This window comes from Bos indicus, chromosome X (genome assembly GCF_029378745.1).
Source record: "Bos indicus isolate NIAB-ARS_2022 breed Sahiwal x Tharparkar chromosome X, NIAB-ARS_B.indTharparkar_mat_pri_1.0, whole genome shotgun sequence".
Taxonomy (NCBI): Eukaryota; Metazoa; Chordata; class Mammalia; order Artiodactyla; family Bovidae; genus Bos; species Bos indicus.
In genome coordinates this window covers 129,836,520-129,849,144 of record NC_091789.1, presented here as the reverse complement: position 1 = coordinate 129,849,144, position 12,625 = coordinate 129,836,520, and the positions used below count along the sequence as shown (strand labels likewise).

The 12,625-nt window shown below is 43.1% G+C and overlaps 1 protein-coding gene across 1 annotated transcript in view; it reads left to right on the top strand.

Moving 5' to 3' along the window:
• PTCHD1 (patched domain containing 1) overlaps nt 1–12,625 on the top strand; it is a 59,009-nt gene that overhangs the window by 31,867 nt on the left and 14,517 nt on the right. The window contains exon 2 of the mRNA XM_070784845.1: nt 7,270–7,930. Within this exon, the coding sequence (XP_070640946.1) occupies nt 7,270–7,930 (661 nt within the window). The remainder of the gene's footprint in view (nt 1–7,269; nt 7,931–12,625) is intronic.

Here is a 12,625-nt window from a genome sequence, read left to right as displayed (position 1 = left end):
GGACAGCTAGAAGACACTCACCACTCCATGCTGCCCTGCTGAAGAATAACTACATGTGTGTGGCCCTCCGGAGTTTACAGAATGCATGCAGATCTATCACCTCATGGACCCTCATCATGACCATGAGACAGACTAAAATCTACTCACTCACAAGATTATTATAGTCACGTGTATACTATATAACTATTGAGTATACGTTCCAGGAACTATCCTACATAATAGAAAGGTAGAAGTGCACCAAAGAGATAAACACTCCAGCATGGTAAAACACCGATTCTAGTGGGGAGAGCAGAAAAAAGAAACAAAGAGGTGCATCATGGAATGCCATATCATAACAGGTGTCATGAAAAACTTAAGCCAAGATAGTGATGGCCAGGGACATTTTTTTTTTTTTAATTCAGGCTGAGGTCAGAGAAGATGATTAAATTTGAGGAGGGAAGTAAAAGAAAGATGTTCCAGGCAGAGTTATGACAAAGGCCATATAACTAGGGCACCATGAGATACGAATCCGGAGAAATCACCCAGGGCAATGCCTCATCTTGCTGGCTACAGTCGGGACTTGGATTTTTGCTCTCAGCATGATGAGGAATCACTGGAGAATTGAGGGCAGCAAAGTGGCACGGTATATGTTTTCAAAAGTTCATTTTTTATTTATCTCTAACTCATGGTCCCCAACCCAGAACGGGAACGAACCCAAATGGAATTCTTCTGATTCCCAATCCAGTGGTTTTTCCACTTAGGTTCACAGTTGTTCTCTATACCTAGACGTCCTTGGTGTTCTTTTTGTTTTCCTGTCCCTTGCATAGTTATTTGTGATCTCCTGACCAAATCCTAATACTGTTGTTGCCAGTTCCCCAGGCATTTGGCTCTTTGGGACTTCTCTTTGCCTCTTAGCCAATCAGCGTTAACATTCTCCGATTTCTGAGAGCGCCCTGTTCTCTTAGAGTTACCTAGCAAAACTCATGACCCACAAACTTGCTCAAGCAGAGTTTAAGCTTGACCATGAAAGTCAAGTAAGAACAGCAGGATTCAAAAATAACCACTCTAATCAGAAAGTTTAACTTTAGAGATTTCCAGGATTCTTCCTATCAAGGAATTTTAATAGTCAAGAACAAATCAAATTTCTTCCCAGGCTATGGGGAAAAAAGAGAGTATTGAACCTGTGGTTCATCATATTCTTTCTCATCCAGAGCAACATGGAGTCAGGCAAAAGTCACAATGAGATATTGCAGTTGTCTTTTCCTTCATCATGACTATATTTTGTTTTGAAAATCTCAGATTTATTTGCTTCAAATCCAGAGCTACAGTGTCTTTCCAGTCAGAGCTGCAAAGACAAAACAACCTGTTCAGGGAATTATACTGTGGGGCTTTTAAAAGTGTCAGTACCCACAGTACAGTGTTTACCCCCTGGTAAAACAAGGAGAAAAACAGAAACATTCCACTCTTTCAGACCTGCACTGGCTCTGCAGTACTGACAAAGGTGACCATTTGTCTCCTGTCACTGGAGCAGGTCAGCATGACAGCGGGCACACATGGGTAGAGGAAGCGTGTGGATAGACAGTCATTTGTTTAGCTATATCCACAGCTTAAATTCGGTATCCTCTGAACATGTTATGTTTCAAAGGCAGAATGATATTTCTGTTCACTTATTAAGGGATGACTAACTTGCTTTTGGCTGCACTACAAATGAATCACAGTAACAATCCCCAACTTGCAACTGATGTTCTGATGTAATGCATTTCTATTAAAAGAAGAGGAAAGAGAGTGGGTGAGAGTGAGATCATGCAGCTACAGAACAGAACACCGAGGGAACTAGCGTAATTGATGAACTGCAGCGACCAGACCCATCCACTTCAAGGTGTTTTCTTGTGTCCTGGGGGAGAACACCTTGCCAGTCTGTTCCTACCCCCTCAACAGGGGCAGAATATCAACCCTGATCAAGGCATGGAATCTGGAGGGGTTCAGTGAATAAAACGCTTCACTTAGGGGTGAAATCCTGATATTCTTTGAAAGCATTCTGAAGCAGTTTTGATCTCGTGTCACTTCGAAGGAAGTATTTGGGGGCAAATAATGTAGGTTAGGTTAGACAAGCAAACCAACAATTTCCCCTTTTCAACTGTTTTCCCGTGAGCAGCTTATTTGGGAGTAGCAAAAGGAGGGAGCGGCAAGGTAAGATAGGGAAAGGAAGGCAGCCCATAAAGGTGGTGTCACCAGACTGATACCCCTGGGGACCTGCACCCTCCTCACAGCCTCAATGCAGCTGAGCTTTCTGGGGGATAGCAGAGGGTGTTAATTGCCCTGCCTGGCAGGATGGCCTTCCACCTTTATCTGTCCCCCCTTTTCAACATGAAACAAATACAAAAAAAGCTGGAAGGTGTTGGAAGAGCTCTTCTGAACCCACAGGTATTTTTCCTATGTTAATTACCACTCAGGAGCAGACACTTCCTCCTGGATCCCTCTGTACTCTCCTCGACAAGGTGCCCCTGCTGTCTTCTGAGGAAGATCTGCCTGTGCCAAGGAGAGGCAGAGAGGAAATGAGACTCTGGCCTGTCGTGCCCAGCAGCCCACACTGGCTTTGTCCCAGGCTCTGGCAGAAGGGGATTATAAGAGTGAGTGCCTCCCCAGCCCGGGAAATCACTCAGAGGAGGGAATCTTTTTGTTTTTTTTCTCTCCAGTAAACCTATTTTTCCCTACCATGTGGTTTTCTTTCTGGGTTTCATCTACTATCAGATCTGTCATTGACCTAAAAAGTACTTCAGTGTGTTGAAAAAGCATACTTCAAGCAGCTGTAATAAATCTCAAATTGATATTTATGGAGTTAACTTTCTCTTGCTGAGGATCTGATTGTATACTTTGTGGATGTCACTCATCTTAGAATTATGTCATGTTAGAACCAAATGGTCTGTCCTCAGAGATTAGTGGGACCAACCTCCGTTTTTTACTGAAAAATCTGAGATATGAAGTAGAGTGACATTCCTAGGGTCTCTGACATTCCTATCTCAGCAGCAAAAGCCAGATTTCAACTCAAAACTTATTACTGAATTCCATTATGCCCCACAGTCTCTTTGCTTGGTAAGTCTGTTTTAAAAGTTTTCTTTGGCAACTGAAGAGGCTGGATGGAGAATAAGCAAAGTCAGTAAGTTCAAACCCATCCTTCGTTACTTGTTCACATCAGCATGTTCCGTTGCTGCCTAAACATGAAGTTGGCTCTTTGGATTATTTCTGGTCTCTCTCAATGGACCCCATAAACCCAGGTGCAGCTGCCCCACAGCTCAGTCACATCAAGGCTGGTCACGTAAACCAGGTGGGCAGACAATTCTTCATTCTTCTCCACATCCTCTTCATCCTTACTGAAGTTCTAAAGCTGTCCTGGTCTAGATTCTCTAGGCCTCAGTTGTTCCAATTATAACATGGAAATAATGATTTAACCATTTCCATAGGGTCTTGTATTGAATAAAATTGAAAACTGTATAGAGAGTACTAAGCAGACTAGTTACTATTACTATCATCATTCTTAACCTGAAGGGTAATGAGAGCAAAGAATATAACAATTTAAACAGAGCCTTAGAATGAATCTCAATTTAACATTCAGTCTGGCCTCTTTGAGGGGCTTCCCAGGTGGCTCAGTGCTAAAGAATCCGCCTGCAAATGCAGTATATATGGGTTTGACCCTGGGTTGGGAAGATCCCCTGAAGAAGAAAATGGCAACCCACTCCACTATTCTTCCCTGGGAAATCCCATGGACAGAGGAGCCCAGTGGGCTACAGTTCATAGGATCACAAGAGTCAGATGCAACTGAGCACACACATGTACAAACACTGGCCTCTTTGGCAGCAAATACAATAAACATATTGTGATCAAGACTGACACTGGATTATGCTTTGCTAGAGTGCTCAGCATTGTCTACTGTTAGGATCATTCCCTTGTTTTGGACACCAGATCTTTTATGTGATTTTCCATATGTAAGTGTGAGCACCCTAAATTCATGGAATTTATCCTATTATTGACAATACAGTAGATTTGATGAGTACTTATTGAATGTGTGTTGAGTGAATAATCTAAAAATCTATAGAGTTATAGAAACATGGATTCTATGTTGAGCCACATGACAGATCCAGACTATATTAAGGGTCAGGACTATTACTTCACGATGTTTCCCTCTCCTTTTCTTTTCCAAGGGTCTGTAACTAATAATAAGCTTGCAGCAATTGAGACTGTCCATTCTGTAGACTGAGGTGTGTTGGTAACCATTTCACTATCACACTTTGATGTTTTCCTATCTTTCTTTCCCCCTTCTGCCCCTAAGAGCAAAAATTTATTTAAAGGCTAAGATGAAGTCACTGTAAACTAACTTGTCATCATTTTCATCTTGCTTTTCTTTTCCAGTACAGAAATTTAAAGTAAGTATAGACCAATGACGACAACACATAGCTGTGATCTCTGGTTTCCATTTTACCCTGTAAATGGACTAAGATCATCTACTAATGTGTCTGCTGTCCTGAGTGGGGCTCCTTTAGGAAAGTAAATCTGGGCATTCTAAAACGCTATACAGGAAGAAGTCCAAGTAGCATGTGCAGTGTGTCTGCCCATGGCTCCCTGAAGAGCCACACCCACTCCAGAAGTCCCAGGAGGGAATCTCCACTCTCCTTTCCCAAGCCGCTCACTATCCACTCCCCTTTTACCCCCAGGAGAATCATGCAGACTCCCCCTGCCAGGTGGGTGGCTTCAGCAAATACCCCATCTCTGGCTGCTTTGTCACCCAGCATCTCCCTGCCACTGAGAAGCGAGAGTGACACATGTTCTACCCACCTGACCTTCAGAAATTCAAAGCAGGTGAATCCCGCAGCAGCTCTGGTACTGAGAGTTAAGAAACCTCCCCTCTCTAACTTCACTGAGGTTCTCACTTTCCAAGCCTCCCTCCTATGTGCTGGTGGTACAGGGGTTAACAGCATGTCTGCTTTCTTTGGTCTGTGGTCTCAAGGGTCCCAGCAGTAGATCTACAGGGCTGCCAGATCACTAAATGGTTTACAACTCCCCACCCAGCATGGCATGGTCGCATCAGAGAATGGATGGAAAATATCCCCTTGCTATAATTGGGTTCAGCCCTGTGGCTTAACACCATCTTATTTGGCAATCTTTTTCTCTTGACATATTTAGTAATCACTCCAAGGGAGATTTATTAGACCGTTCATGGGAACAAACAATGCACTAAATATTACACATATGCATGCTTTCAATACCACTCCTTTTCTAGCCTATTCTGAATCTTTCCCCCAAAGTCTTTCTTTTAACTCTCTTGTCACTAAACTCCTCTTGGTTCTTCCCTCCTCCACAGTAACCTTTCATATTTTGGAATTTTCTTTTTTAGTTAGGAGTTCTTTTAATCAAAACTCACTGGACCAAGCTTAGAACACACTCTTGGTGTGTCTAAACACACTCAATGTTTAAAACCATTCAAGTCATTCTGCTCCTCATCAATCCCAAAGCATCAAAACAAAAATTTAGCATATGGTTAGAGTTTGGTGAAAACAGTCTCCTAGGTATCTCTGGGACATCAACTCTGCATGTGTGTGTGAGTGTGTGTGTGTGTAGGAAAGGACTCAGAATATTTCAGCCAAATGTAATACAGTGAAGTGTTTCCTGAACCTCAGGGTTGTGGCCTATGAGGAGATGTGAGGGAGGAGCCACTGAGAATTAGGATTAACAACTCATGCTCTGCACAAACTAAAGGACTTTGACAGCTGGTGCCCCTCAGACATTTTCTAAAACCATAATCAATATCCCATTCATCCTGGCACAGGCATGCACAGCAAAATGTCTTAGCAAATAAACCAGCTACAGCAGATTTCAAAGCAAATCTATCGGGGTCATGGAGACACTCAGAAGGTTATGAATCACAATGGTGCAGCACCAGTATGGCAAGTCTGGGTGTGAGACTTTCATTCCCTTTCTGTGGGGAGTGTTCTCCACTCACCAGGTGTGGAACAGTGGCCAGCTCTACTCAGGAGAGTGCTCTATGCTCTGCACGGTCCTAGGTGTGCTCATGTAATTCATATGGCCACCACTGGCCTCATTTTGGAAACTGGCCTCATTTCACAGGGAGAAGGCCTTACTTTCTCACCTTAGACCACAGAATACACATGTTCTTACATATCTGAACTTGATGGAGCACTTGTAATTTCTTAGGGGTGGGGTGGTGAAAGCCCCAAATCAGGATTTATCCAGCTGTTGGCATTGCCAACCTGGAGGTGTCTGGCGAGGAGCTAGGAGGACAAGTGCTGGAGCCAGACTGCCTGGGACAGCCCAGCTCTGTGTGACTTTGGGCAGGTGACTTGGCCTGTCTGTGCCTTAGTTTCCTCATTTGTAACACAAGGTGGGTACTTGTACCTACTGCAGTTTCTTGTAAGGATTAAATGACATAATCTGTATGAAGGGCATGGAACTGTGTCGGGTATGTAGTAGGTGATGTTACGTGAGTGTCTGTATTCCCATGGGCACCTGGATCACAGGCATACAGAACCAGGGCATGGCAAATTTGACTTAGGGCAAGCTTCAGAGAATAAATCCTCCTGCACTTCCTTAGCACAACTGCCCTGTACCCCAGCCAACCTCTGCAGCTACAGCCCCCTTCCTGTAGAAGCAGGACTAAGGATCCTCAAGGTGAACTGCTTGTCTTATATGCCTGAGTGATTGCACCGAATGGGGAAATCACTTCACTGCCCTCCAAATCAGCCACAAGTGATGGGCCTACATAGGACCTCTGTGCTTGGACTTGTGCTTTAGTTCACTTTTGCCATTATATTTTGAAGGAGGAGACTGAATGGTAGACCTGTTGAGATTCTCAGATAGTTACAGACCCACTGAATCACACTTAAAGAACACAACATCCAACTTTAGCTGTATCGGCCTCCCTTGGAGGGTTTGTGAAAACCCAGATTCCTAGGCCCCACCCCAGAGAGTGTGACTTACCAGGTCTGAGATGGGGCCTGGGAATTTTCATTTCTGACAAGTCCCCAGGTGGTGCTGATGCTGCTGGTCCAGGGACCACGCTAGGAGGCCCTCGAGTCAGATGGGTGTCCTACATCCTTACTACTCAGTTCTGATGTAAGGTCCTAACATTTCATTTGAACTCTTTAGCTTGGAGATGGCATGAGTGACTCCCTTTCCCTTCCCCTACAAAAAAATAGAGACCTTTGGATCCACAGAGCTGTCAGTTAGGAATGTCTTATTTTTGGTCATCAACACTGACTTTCATTTTTTTCCCCATAGTTGCATGCTGCTGTAACCAGGATCCAGGTTCCAAGGCCTGGATTTAATTACACATTTGCTCACATCTGTATCCTGAATAACGATAAGACTTGCATTGTGGACGACATCGTGCATGTCCTAGAGGAGCTAAAGAATGCTCGGGCCACCAACCGGACCAATTTTGCTATCACGTACCCGATCACTCACTTAAAAGATGGGAGGGCAGTTTATAATGGGCACCAGCTGGGAGGCGTCACTGTGCACAGCAAGGATCGAGTGAAATCCGCAGAGGCCGTCCAGCTCACCTACTACCTGCAGTCCATCAACAGTCTCAATGACATGGTGGCGGAGAGGTGGGAGTCCAGCTTCTGTGACACTGTCCGACTGTTCCAGAAATCTAACAGCAAAGTCAAAATGTACCCTTACACATCCTCCTCGCTGAGGGAAGACTTCCAGAAGACCAGCCGTGTATCGGAACGTTACCTGGTCACCAGCCTGATCCTGGTGGTCACCATGGCCATCCTCTGCTGCTCCATGCAAGACTGCGTCCGCAGCAAACCCTGGCTGGGCCTGCTTGGGCTGGTGACCATAAGCCTCGCCACCCTCACCGCGGCTGGGATCATCAATCTGACTGGTGGGAAATACAATTCCACCTTCCTGGGAGTCCCTTTCGTCATGCTAGGTAATTACTGTCCTTTTTTTTCCCTTCTATTTCCTTCTTCTTATGGTGGTGACAGGGTTCCTGAAAGGCCAAGAGCAGCTGTCTAACAATTTTGTTTCATTTATAGCATCTTCTTTTAGTCCAGAAGCCCTGAGACCAATTCTGTAAGGTGGTGCTGGGTCTCAAGAAGTAACCGTATCTGGTTGATATGCTGGAAGCCCAAAGCCCTGACTTCTAGCCCTGGCCCTCCATGAAGTAGCTGTAGATATTAATTTAAATTCAGCAGATATTAATCTCTGTGCACCAGTGTTTTAGGTCGGGCTTCCCCAGGAGCAGACCCTGAGACAAGGATCTGGATACAAATAGTTTATTGGGGAGGTTAGCCTGGGAGACCACAACCTGGAAGCAGGGACATGAGACAGGGAAGGAAGACAATCCGGGGTTATGTTAATCAGCAGGTTACCACTGTGGGCATCTGTGGTTCAGTCTCACCGGGGACCTTCGAGAGACCTCAGAGGTGTCCTTGAGGGGTGATGACTCTTTAAGCTGCAGTATGGACCCAGAAACCCTCTGTATGATTCACTGAGGGTTCTCCCCTGGGTCATTAACTCCCCAGCACTTCCCGGGGAAGACTGATCACATTCATGAAGCTGGAGAAATCTCTCAGGTTACCAGTGTTTGGAGTAAGAAGGCTTCTGTGAGCTCAAGAATGAGGGCTTGGAGGGCCACGAGTGGGGCACCAACAGTGTCCACCAGCCCATGGTTTCCCTATCCAGTGGGCAGGGTGGACGCGAACATCACACGGAAGGATATGGTCAGTAGACAAGAACTCTGAAGGCAACAAGTGAGACATAAATAGGAAGGTAACTTTTTCTTGTCTTTGCTATGAACTCAGGAGAATATTTTAAAATGAATCCTATTATGTAGTCTCTTGGGGGCTGCAGAAATTTCCTCATGGAGATTCTGGTATATGTAAAGCCATAGTGCTCATAATATAACGTCAGTTGCTCTGTCCATCTGATATTGATGATGGCAGAGGTCCAGCAAGCCTGGTACCGAGTTTCTCATGAGCCAAGGACCCAAACACTTAGCTTCTCCCTCTTCTTTGGCAACTTCTCATCAATTCCTTTAGAAAAATTAAAATGTCATTTGGAATCAGATACTGACATGACAAATGAAGTGGCATTTCTCACTGGCTGAGAAATAACTGTGATTGAGTTCATTAGTATGCCTGATGCCCTGTTTAGAGGTAGTAGGAAAAAAAGGAATTTACTCAGGCCATCTTAGCTGCATGATGGTTAAATGATAATATGCAGGGGCTGGTGGGGCCACAGAATTATGTGCTGCCCTCCATGCTCTTCTCTGGTAGCTCAACTGGTAAAGAATTCACCTGCAATGCAGGAGACCTTGGTTCAATCCCTGGGTCGGGAAGATCTGGAGAAGGGATAGGCTACCCACTCCAGTATTCTTGGGCTTCCCTGGTGGCTCAGCCAGTAAAGAATCAGCCTGCAATGCAGGAAACCTGGGTTTGATCCCTGGGTTGGGAAGATTCCCTCAAGAAGGGAATGGCTACCCATTCCAATATTCTGGCCTGGAGAATTCCATGGATGGAGAAGCCTGGCAGGCTACAGTCCATGGGGTCACAAAGAGTTGGACACAACAAAGAGCGACTTTCACTTTCACTTTTACTCCATGCTCTGCAGGAACTGCAGAGAAGGCAATGGCAACCCACTCCAGTACTCTTGCCTGGAAAATCCCATGGATGGAGGAGCCTGGTAGGCTGCAGTCCATGGGGTCACTAAGAGTCTGACACAACTGAGCGACTCCATTTTCACTTTTCATTTTCATGCATTGGAGAAGGAAATGGCAACCTACTTCAGTGTTCTTTGCCCGGAGAATCCCAAGGATGGCGGAGCCTGGTGGGCTGCCATCTATGGGGTCGCACAGAGTCGGACACGACTGAAGTGACTTAGCAGCAGCAGCAGCAGCTGCAGGATCTGAGACCCAAGCAATAAACATATACTAGTAGCTTTTGTGGAAAAGTGGGGCACTGTGTGGAGACTGAGAGAGCTGTGGGTTGAGTCAAGATTTAAATTAAGATGTTTTGCTCATGATTAGTCACATGCTTGGGGTGTTTTGTTTTTTTTTATTTAGCTTTTCATTTTAAAAATACAATGTTTTTTTGCTGTGATTGTTTCTGTGGGAGGAAGATAAACAGGGATAAGGGTTCACAGGAAACTGAAGGGAGACAGGTTCTTAAGTGAGGAAAAAAGATGTTAGGGCTAGAAAAAGAAATATCATTCCTGGTTTTTGACACTCTTAAGTAATTCTCATGAGCTCAAAGAAGGGTACAATATTTAAAACTTCCTAAAAACTAATTGCATTCAGTAAAACTACAATATTTAGAGCTTCTTAAAATTAAATTTTTTTAAATTTTATTTTATTTTTAAACTTTACATAATTGTATTAGTTTTGCCAAATATCAAAATGAATCCGCCACAGGCATACTTGTGTTCCCCATCCTGAACCCTCCTCCCTCCTCCCTCCCCACACCATCCCTCTGGGTCGTCCCAGTGCACCACCTTAAAATTAATTTTTAAGCAAAACACAACAGTAACATTCAAAACTTCTTCCCATTAATTTCACTAAAAATATTTCATTGTAAGTAAAAATGAAATTAAATATTCAAAACATCTTGAATTTTATTAAGTAAAAGAAATCACAGTATTTCAAATCTCTTAAAATTGATTTTTGTCCTTTTTAAATAAGTTTTAAATATTGTAAGCAAAACTCAATGCAAAAAGGAATACACCAGACAGTACTGGTATGGGGAGGGATAGAAGAGATGGAAAGATGCTGTTAGCCAGGGAGCATTTTTAAAAGACAAATTCATAAAGAGTAGTGCCACAACTCCACCAAGACCTAGTATCAGTGAATTTCACATGAATTCAACTCAGAAAAACCTAGCATCTGTAGCGAAAGAGACCAAGCGCTGCAGTGCCCAAAAAACCCTTGTTTGTAATTTGTGAGGAATGTCACATGCATTGATTTGATGGCAGTTTTCCCTGCTGACAGTCAGTAGACAACCTTTCTGTACATTTTCAGCTCAAAGAGATCTCAAATTACTTAGTCACAACATGAAAGGAAGCGACGTGTTTTAGTAGCTGAGGCCCATTTGCAATAAATACTTTGCACCACGTAATGGATGCTTAATACGCTCGTAAAGCCAGCAGCACCTGGATTTAGGATGGCTGCCCTTCTGTATTTCTCAGATAAACTCATCGTTCTCAGATTTGATTGTAAAATGAAATCTAAGCAAGAGCACGTTCATAAATGTTGTGTTCAGGACCAATGTTTAATTCTGTTTTTTTGATAACCAGTCCTAAAATGCCAATAAATACTTCAAATGACCAAGAAGAAATGCGGTGCTAAGGGTTTTGCAGTGTGTGACTCACTAAACTTGTCCAGTTTCTAAATTTGCCCGTCTATAGCATCAAATGGTTATGCTTAAACTAAGAAGATTTAAGCAAAACTTCTTGATTTTCTGTGGTATTAATATACAGTCAAATAAAACTAAAAAATATATGGCTTCTTTTAGAAGGAAAGGTGTCTTAGAAAAAAATCTCTTAGTCCTTTCCAGACGAAATTTCCTTGGCCGACAATAGGTCTATAATGTGATACACAATTATAGATTTAAAATTCAACAAACTAAACATTCTCAGTGTGATGCCGGTCACTTAAGGCCAGACCCAGCCAAATGCCAAAATGGCAGCAGATTTAGAATGGAAAATTTTAAGACCACGTGTGTCAAACCGTATTAACCTGACAAAATTCCAGAATAGGAAAGGATTTGGATAAACTCTGAGAGTTCACCATAATGGGATGTGACTGTGTGTTTGTAGCCAAGACGATACGTGACATCTCTGGCAATAAGAATATATCCTACACAGATGAATCATTTGGGCAATGATGTAAGCATAGATACATCAGGATTTAGAATGTTTTTAATCAGTGTCAGGCATATTAGACAGCCCTACTTCTGCCAAAACCCCTGTTCATGAGTCAGATCAGTTTATTTAGAGCTGAAATTCTTAAAGGTCTACAGTATCATAAATGCTCATTGACATTTTTTAGTTATTATACTTTGGAGAGGAGCTTATTTCATCCACACCCTTTGTGTGTAAAGTAATATCGTTTCTTTCCAAACCATATTAACACCAGGCATCGAGGTACTTGAACTGCCATTTGTAAACATTTGACACTCATCATGTTAATCCATTATGGAATTTCCTTTAAAGGATGAGGATTTACAACATTGCCCGGCAGTTGGGTATGATTTAAGAAATTGGCACAGGTTTTGTACATGCCAGCTCTCCTTACAGGCTTAATATTTCCACAGCTTTGCTGATCAGACACAAATCAGCAAAGGAATGGAATATTGGGGAATATAGAAGGGAACAGAAGGAAGGTTTCTTCCTTCTTCATCTGGTAGGTTTGGTGTTTCATGTACATTCTGTACAGCTAAAAGGGGAAAATTGAAGTCGTGGTGAAAGGTATTTTGAATATTAGTTTATATGTGGCAATCTAATTTATAAGGGTAGCTTTGCATTTATTAAGATATAAGAGCCTCAAAGATCAGATGAGATGAAAAATATTCTTCAAGAAAAATGTTCTTCAAGTCCTTTAAAATGTTTGGGATTTTGAGAAGGTCTAATG